The 9,639-nt window shown below is 22.7% G+C and overlaps 1 protein-coding gene across 2 annotated transcripts in view; it reads right to left on the reverse strand.

Annotated features, from left to right (window-relative positions):
• LOC117173460 (zinc finger CCCH domain-containing protein 11A-like) overlaps positions 1–8,854 on the reverse strand; it is a 32,940-nt gene extending 24,086 nt beyond the window's left edge. The window contains exons 1-2 of one of the 2 annotated variants that reach the window (XM_033362046.1): positions 8,757–8,854; positions 8,354–8,453 (exon numbers count right to left, since the gene is read on the reverse strand). In XM_033362046.1, coding sequence (XP_033217937.1) covers positions 8,354–8,413 — 60 coding nt within the window. In that variant the 5' untranslated portion in view covers positions 8,414–8,453; positions 8,757–8,854. Of the gene's footprint in view, positions 1–8,353; positions 8,454–8,583; positions 8,705–8,756 lie in introns of those variants that run through there. The other variant, XM_033362045.1, reaches the window with a different exon arrangement.
• Positions 8,855–9,639: the final 785 nt, after the last annotated feature.

Genomic DNA, 9,639 nt, shown 5'->3' on the forward strand with positions numbered 1-9,639 from the left:
AAAAATTTTGTTTTTCCTTTGGGCAAAAATAAAAACGAGGAAAGAAAAATGAGAAAAATTATGGTTGTCCAAATTTTTTTATTAGATTCTTGGCTTTATTTTCAGGAATTCTTCACATTAATTTTATTAATGGACGTGAAAAAGATTTTAAATTTGATTTTAATCTCATTTAAAATTTTTAATTTTTTTTCTGTAATTTTCATGATTTAAATTAGAAATTTATCCAATTTGGAAGATTTAGAATGAAAAACTTGATTTTTTAACTTCAAAATTATTAAAATTTCAGGCTTTCTATGTACACATCTTTAAAGATTAAAACTTTTCAATTGTAACTCTTCAAAATTGTGAAACTTTACATTTAAAAATGGAGGATTTAGAATTTAAAACTTGACCCTGGACTTATAAGTAATCAGAATTAAAATTGTCTTATTCCTACATTTTTAAAGAATACGATTTTTCAATTCTATCTCTTAAAGACTGTACAATATTGAATTGTAAATTGTTCAAATTGAAGAGTTTTTAGCATTAACAATTTTTAATAAAAAATTATATACGTTTTTTAAGTTTTTTTTTTTATTACTTTAAGCATTTTTATTTTCACTTCTATAGAATTAAAGAGATTTCATTTACAAGTAGTTAAAATTAAAGAATTTTTTATTTTGACAATTATCAATTGAAAATTACGCAAGTTTAAGGTTTTAAAATTCTGAAATTTTCATGCCTTACATTAAAAATTTCTTTAATTTCGAAGATTTAGCGTTGAAAACTTGACTTTTAATCTTCAAAATCATTGAAATTTAAAAAATGGCATGTAGAAATCTTAAAAATTGAACAGTTTTTAATTGTAACTCTTCAATATAATAGCATTTCTAAATGTAAATCGTTGAAATTGAAGAATTTTTAATAAAAGATAGTGAAAATTACAAGGTTTTATTTATAATTTAAAAACATGGAAATTTTTAGTTTTATAATAAAAATTTGGTAATTTGTGATTATATTTAAAATGAATATTTTGAAGATTTACGATAAAAAATTTGACTATTGATATTCAAAATGATTCAAATTTAAGAATATTTATTTATACATCTTCAAAATTAAATAGTTTTCAATTGCAACTCTTCAGTACTGTAGAACTTTGAATTTAAAATCGTTTGAATAGAAGAATTTTTTATTTTGACCATTTAAAATTCTAAATTATTTAAATTTTGTGTTTTTCCATTTAAAAGGTTGCAAATTTTAAGTTTTATAATTTAAAATTATACAAAAGATAAGTTTTACAATTTAAAATGATGCAAATTTGAAATTTTACCATTTAAAATGTCTGTAATTTTGATGACTTACATTATTTTAATCTTCATTTCCGAAGATTTAGCATTGAAAACTTGACTTTTTATTTTCAAAATCATTCAAATTTAAGAATTTTAATTTAGAAATCTCAAAAATTGAACAGTTTTCAATTGTAACTTTACAGTATCACTGCAATTAGATTTTTAAATCATTAAAAATTGAAGAATTTTTAATAAAAGGACGTCGAAATTAAAAGGTTTTATTTTTTATTTGTAATTTTAAAATATAAAAGTTTTCAGTTTTATAATAAAAATTCGGTAATTTCTATTTATATTTAGATTGGAAATTTCTTAAATTTTGAAGATTTGGGATAAAAAATTTGACTATTGATATTCAAAATCATTCAAATTTAAGAATATTCATTTATGCATCTTCAAAATTAAATAGTTTTCAATTGCAACTCTTCAGTGCTGTAGAACTTTGAATTTCAAATCGTTTAAATGAAAGAATTTTTATTTTGACAATTTACAATTTAAAATTATTTAAATTTTACAATTTGAAATTATTTAAATTTTCAGTTTCACCCTTAAAAATGCTGCACTTTTTAAGTTTCATAATTTAAAGTGATGAAAAAGTTAAGTTTTACAATTTAAAATGATGCAAATTTGAAGTTTTACAATTTAAAATGTCTGTAATTTTGATTCTTTACATTCTTAATATCTTCAATAAATTCCGAAGAAGTAACATTAAAAACTTGACTTTTTATCTTCAAAATCGTTCAAATTTAAGAATTTTCATTTATAAATCTCAAAAATTGAACAGTTTTCAATTGTAACTTTACAATAACATAAAACTTTCAATTGTAAATCGTTAAAATTGAAGAATTTTTAATTAATTTGGAAGGTTAGAGTTGAAAATTTAACTTTTTATATTTAAAGTCATTAAACTCTAATAATCTTTATTTACACATATTTAAAATTAAGGATGTCATCAATTGAAGAATTTTGAATAAAATATCGTGAAAATTACAAAGTTTAATTTTTTTATTTGTAACTATAAAATATAGAGGTTTTCAGTTTTATAGTAAAAAAGTTTTCAATTTGAAATTACATTTAAATTCGAAGTTTATTAAGTTTGGCAGAAGTTTTAGGATAAAAAATTTGACTATTCAAAATTAAACAGTTTCCAATGCAACTCTTCAGTGTTGTAGAACATTGAATTTAAAATAATTTAAATAGAAGAGTTTTCTATTTTGACAATTTACAATTTAAAATTATTAAAATTTTTAGTTTTACAATCTAAAATGGTGCAGATGCTCAGTTTTTTAATTTAAAATTATGCAAATTTGAAATTTTACCATGGAAAATGTTGCAAATTTTCAGCTTTGCCAAATTAAAATGATGCAAAGGTTAATTTTTACAATTTGAAATAATGCAAATTTGAAGTTTTACAGTTTACAATGTCTGTAAATTTGATGCTTTACATTCCAAATTTTTTCCATTTGGAATATATATAATTGAACATTTGACTTTTGGTTTGAAAATAATGAAAATTCAAGACTTTTCTGTAGATATTTGTAAAACTGAAAACCTTTTTAGTTGTACATATTTACAATATAATAATTTTAAATAACAAATCACGTGAATTGAAGCAAATTTTTAAGATAAAATAACAATCAAAATTATATCAAGAAGTATAAACGTTTTAAGTTTAAAATTTCTGTAATTTTGAGGTACATTCGAAATTTCTTCAATTTCGAAGATTTAGCAATTAAAAAGTGGCTCTTAAAACTTCAATTTTAATCTTCAGTCATCTAAATTTAAAAATTTGTATTTATAAATCTTAAAATTTTTAAATTTCTCATTTGTTACTCCTTAATATTATAGAACTTCGAATTGTAAATCGTTAAAATTTAAAAGCTTGTTTTTTTTTAAATTTACAATTAAAAATGATGTAATTTATAATTACATTTACATGTGAAGAATTTCTGAAAATAAAACGAATCTAATAACCATATTTAGACAATCATAAAATATTCCCAATGCAATCTGAAAAAAAAACTTTTTACTTTTTTCCCTCTAAAAAAAATTCGTTTTTCTTTTGGATAAAAATAAAAAAAGAGGAAAGAAAAATGAGAAAAATGATGATTGTTCAAATTTGGTTGTTAGATTCTTGGCTTTATTTTCAGGAATTCTTCTCATTAATTTGATTATTGGTCGTGAAAAAGGATTTTAATCTCATTTAAATTTTTATTCTGTAATTTTGATGATTTAAACTCAAAATTTCTTTAATTTGGAAGATTTAGAATTGAAAACTTGATTTTTTAACTTCAGAATTATTAAAATATTAGGCTTTTTATGTATACATCTTTAAAAATTAAAACTTTTCAATTGTGACTCTTCAAAATTGTGCAACTTTAAATTATAAAATCGTTAAGATTGAAGCGTTTTTAATTTTGACAGCTTGCAATTAAAAGCAATGCCAGTTTCAAGATTAGTAATTGAAAATTCTGTAATTTTGACGCTTTAATGTGGAAGATTATTCATAAATCTTTAAAGAATAAGATTTTTCAATTCTAACTCTTAAAAACTGCAAAATTTTGAAGTGTAAATTATTAAAATTCATGAGTTTTTAATTTTAACAATTTTCAATACAAAATTATGTGCATTTTTTAAGTTTTACAATTAAAAATCCTATAATTTTTATTCGTTAAATTCGAATTTTCATCAATTTGTATGAATTAGAAATGAAAATTTGACTTTAAATTCAAAATCAGTAAACTTTAGGAATTTTTGTTTGCACTTCTTTATAACTAAAAAATTTCATTTGCAAGCAGCCAAAATTAAAGAATTTTTAACCCTGACAATTTTCAATTAAAAATTACGCAAGTTTAAGGTTTTAAAATTCTGGAATTTTCATGCCTTACATTCGAAATGTCTTCAATTTCGAAGATTTAGCATTGAAAACTTGACTTTTAATTTTGAAAATCATCTAAATTTAGAATTTTAATTTATAACTCTTAAAACGTTAACAGTTTTCAATTGTAACTCTTCAATGTCATTGCAGTTTGAACTTTAAATCGTTAAAATTGAAGAATTTTTAATGAAAGATCGTGAAAATTAAAAGGTTTTTTTTTTTAATTTATAATTTTAAAATATGGAAGTTTTCAGTTTTATAATAAAAATTCAGTAATTTGTAATTATATTTAAATTCGAAATTTTTTAATTTGGAAGATTTAGGATAAAAAATTTGATTATTGATGTTGAAAATCTTTCAAATATAAGAATATCCACTTATGCATCTTTAAAATTAAATAGTTTTCAATTACAACTCTTCAGTGCTGTAGAACTTTGAATTTCAAATCATTGAAATAGAAGAATTTTTTATTTTGATAATTTACAATTTTAAATTATTGAAATTTTACCATCTTTAATTATTTAAATTTTGAGTTATACCATTTAAAATGTTGCAAATTTTAAGTTTTGTAATTTAAAATGATGTAAAAGTTAAGTTTTACAATTTTAAATTATGCAAATTTGAAGTTTTGCCATTTAAAATATCTTTAATTTTGATGCTTTACATTCTTAATACCTTAAATTCCGAAGATTTAACATTGAAAACATGACATTTAATCTTGAAAATCATCTAAATTTCAGAATTTTCATTTATACATCTTATCAATTCACAAGAAAAAATGATTCTAATTTTAAGTTTTACAACTAAAAATTATGTTATTTTGATGCTTTACAATCGTAATTTCTTCAATTTCAAAGGTTTAAAGTTGAAAACTTAACTTTTGATATTTAAAATCATTAAACTTTAATAATCTTTATTTTAACATCTTTAAAATTAAAGATTTCATCAATTGAAAATCTTCAAAATTTCAAAATTTTGAATAAAAGCTCGTGAAACCATTTTCAAAACTTAAGAATATTTATTTATACATCTTCAAAATTAAAACGTTTTTAATTACAACACTTCAATGTTGTAAAACTTTGAATTTAAAATCTTTTAAATAAAAGGATTTTTTATTTTGACAATTCACAATTAAAAATTATTTAAATTTTAAGTTTTACCATTTAAAATTATTTAAATTTTTAGTTTGACAATCTAAAATGTTGCAAATTTTAAGATTCACATGTTAAAATGATGCAAAAGTTAAATTTTACAATTTAAAATTATGCAAATATTAAGTTTTACAAATTAAAATGTCTGAAATGTTGATACTTTACATTCGAAATTTCTTCAATTTGGAAAATGTATAATTGAAAACTTGACCTTTGACTTGAAAATAATAAAAATTCAAGAGATTTCCGTATACATCCGTAAAATGGAAACTCTTTATAGTTGTAAATATTTAAAATAGAATAATTGAAAATAATAAATCATGCAGATTGAAGCCAATTTTTTAACTAAATCTTGAGAAATCTAGAAGTTGTTTTAAATTTAAAATTATTTTGTAAATTTTTTCAGAACTTCTAAATATCTGTCAAAATTAATTGATTTTTTTTTTTCCTACAATTTTCAGAAAATCCTGCAAATTTTAGAACATTTCTTTACAATTTGTATGTTTAAATAACAATTGAACTATTACTATTTGTAGGCGAAATTTAAGTAATTTAAAAAAATATGCAGAAGTTTTGAAAAGATTCAATGTAAAATTTGAAATGATAGCCTGAAATAAAACAAAATGTAAATTTTCGCAGATTTTAAACAAAAAAAATTAGATTCTTTTTATAACTTGGAAAGGCTTCAAAAGAATAAAAACATTTTCTTAAGATTCATAGGAAACTGAAAATAATTTTTCATTTTTAAAAATTATTTTAAGAGAATATTTAAAAAGTTTTTCAACGACTTAAATAAAATCTTCAAAAAAGATTCTAGAAGATTTTGAATAAACTTTCTAAAAATTTTCATGATAATTTTTAATCTTTTTAAAACTCGTAAATATCTCTTAAAATTACTAACATTTTTTCTACAGATGTTTATTTGTAAATTATACATCAAAATTAAAAAATTTCACTCATAAAGTAAGCATTTTTCAAATAGAACAATTAAAATTGTCTTAAATTTACTTGTCTTTAATAAAAGTTCAAATATTGCTTAATATTCAATAATTAATCTTTTTTTTATTGAAAAATTTCAAACTGAATGGGCCAAAATTTGAATATTTTCGACTGAAACAATATTTTTAATTTAATAAAATCCTTTAATTATAAATATATTATTATGAAGTTATTTTTAAGTTGAAAATAGTTTATAAACTTTCAGTCACACGTTCACATTTTTTCAATGACTAAAACTATTAAATTGAAACCGCTTAAGTTTTAACGTTAAAATCTGAAAATTCTTAAACTTTGAACTGATTTAAAATCTTTTTGTCAAATCGTTTTTTCGCTTTTTATTGCTTGAAGTACAGATAAATTAAAACAAAATTTATTTATTGAATAAAAATGTTTTTATCCAAAATTTTCAACATCAATGGCTTTTATTTTTTTGCTTGTTCAAGTCTAAAAAAATGTTGAATTACGCATTGTAAGCTAAATAATAACATAATTGAAAAACATAAAAATTCAACAATTATTTTAAAATGGTTGAAATCGAACGTTGGCAGTTTTTTCTTCTACAAATTTGTAAAATTCACGATAAAAAAATAAATTAACGGTCATTTCCCGGTTTCAAAAAATTTTAAGTCTGAAATTGTAAAATTCTGTATTTTTGATGCTTTACATTTGAAGTTTCTTCAATTTAGCAGATATAGAATGGGAAATTGATTTAAAAATTATAAAAATTTAAGCATTTTTATATATATCTTTAAAATTAAAAAGATTTTAATTGCAAACATTTAAAATTATATTAATAAATATATTCAATAAGATAAGTTATTACAATTTTAAGTTTCACATTTAAAAAATCCGATTTTTTTTTTGGAGAAGTAGGATTGAAAACTTTTATTTATACTTCTTTAAAATTGAATAGTTTTTAATTCTAACTCTACAAAAATAATTTTAAATCTTGACATATTGCAATTAAAAATTATGCAAATTTCAAAAGTTTTAATGTAATTTTTATGCTTTACATTCGAAATTTCTTCAATTTGGAAAAATTAAAATTGAAAACTTGACTTGATTTAAAAATCAGACAAATTTAAGAATATTTATTTGCACAACTGAAATTAAATAAAAAAATCGCGCAAATTTAATCTATTTTTAAGCTTAAAATTGCATTCATTAAAAATTGAATCAACAAATAAACGTAAATAAAATGAATCACAGTTCAATTTACAATATATACTGCGATTTTCTACATGCCGAATAAAAAAAGCGGAATTCACAATCAGGGCCAAGTTTTATTTATCCTATTATCAAGCTAAAAATAAAAAACAATCCATAATAAATTAAACAAAACGAAAACCGCATTGCAAAAAAAATTTGCTGCAAAAATCTAAACTGTAAACAAAGTTTACGCATCATAAAAATCGGTAATAAATGTACAAAATCTTGGTAGACTGAAAAACGTAGTTTAATCGTAAATCTTTTTTTTTCATACGATTATCACTCGTAAATTTTAAAAAATCGTTTAAAATCATTGGGACTATCGCAAAGATTTTACCAAAATTTTGAAAATTTCATTCGAAAATCTAAGCGATTTTACATTTTTTTTTATTGTAAAATTATGTGAAAGCACAATCTGCACAAGTTTTTTTCACACTGTAGACGTCACATGATTTTTCGCTTAAAAAGACCCAATATTTAGAGAAACATGCAAAAACACGATAAATCCTCAAATTCGGGCTGAAATGGAACCTAATCTCAAAATTTGCGCCAAAACGCGAGAAGGAAAAGAATTTTTCTGATAATTCAAGCATATGTCTAGAATTTTTAGAAAAAGGTTCGCGAGTCACGCAACACGGCGAACACGGCTTCAACATGGCCGACCTAACCTCAAATTCGCCCAAATTCTCACGCAACACATGGTACCTCAAAAAGAGCGATTTTAACGATTCCAGACACTTTTCAACACGAATGTCCACTACCGGAGCAAATAATCGCAAAGTATTTCTTACCTTGGAACACTTTGAGTAGTAGAAAAAGTAGCAGTCCGTGTTCTTGTGGTTTTGCTCCATTTGTAGGAACTTGAAGAACGATGAGTGATCGTGTTCCTTGCTGCAAAATAAAGTACAAATACACGATTCAGAACAACAATTCACGGAAGTTCAATCGTTGCAAACTGAAATTGAGTGAAAAATAGCAGGGAATATTGGTGGGAAGATAAAAAAAACGCGAAAAACGTTACCATTTCATGGTATGAAACATGGTTACGGACAGTTACAGATTTGAGGTTCCTGTTCTTCCGACTGGCTTTCAAATCGAAAGGAGTATTACTGAAGGAAAAGAGGATTCGGGTTTGTTTTGATTCGCAAGGTCAGTCTTTATTGTTATTAGGAACTTGTCAGATTGTATACTCACTTGGGACTTCGGTGACTCTTTTTTCGACACCTCGAAGGTACGTCGACTCGAATCTTGAACTACACACACACTGCCAGCGACACACGAAAGCACACACTTCTAAACTCCTAGGAAATTTTACACACGGAAGAAATACGTATGTGTAGATAGGCAAAGTTTCACAGAAACAGATGACGAGAATCGGGTATTTCAGATTGAGTGGGGGAAATCCAAGATGGCTGCAAGTCGAGGGCCAAACAATAATACCCATTACATGGATCGAAACCTTCTTTTTTTTTGGTAACTTGGAAAAAGTGACTTTTTCGAGGATTTTTCGAAGTATTTAGATATTATTTTCAATAAGGGTGCCGACATTCATGAAATTTTGGGAAGTTTTCTATGTTTCGATTATTAAGGCGGAAAAAGTTTGAATATTTAAAGTATGATAATCTGTTAATATTGAGAAGAAAATTTACTTTATTTCCTAGGCTTCAAAATTTAACCATTTGGTTGCAAATTCGTCGTTTCGATTGAAAATTCAATTAATTCCTTGAAATACTTTCTGAAAAATTAACTTTTATTGGTTGAATATTCTTCTCCTTGTTTGAAAATTGTTTTTTTTTTTTGTTTAAGGTCAACTAATTTATTAGACATTCACCTCTGGTCGAATTCGGCGGTTTTCAATCCAAAATTTATTATTTTTTGTTTGAAAATTATACTACTTTGTTTAAATTTTTTTTTTTTAATGAAAAAAATCATTTTTCCCCCTAAATTTTAACAATTTCATTTCCAGTTGGAAATTGATTTTTTTAAAATTAAAAATGTATCTTTTCTAGTTGAAAATCTAACTTTCTGATTGAAAATTTCATTATTTTGTTCAAACTTTTTTTTTTTTTTTTTTTTT

Source organism: Belonocnema kinseyi, chromosome 5, assembly GCF_010883055.1.
Source record: "Belonocnema kinseyi isolate 2016_QV_RU_SX_M_011 chromosome 5, B_treatae_v1, whole genome shotgun sequence".
NCBI lineage: Eukaryota > Metazoa > Arthropoda > Insecta > Hymenoptera > Cynipidae > Belonocnema > Belonocnema kinseyi.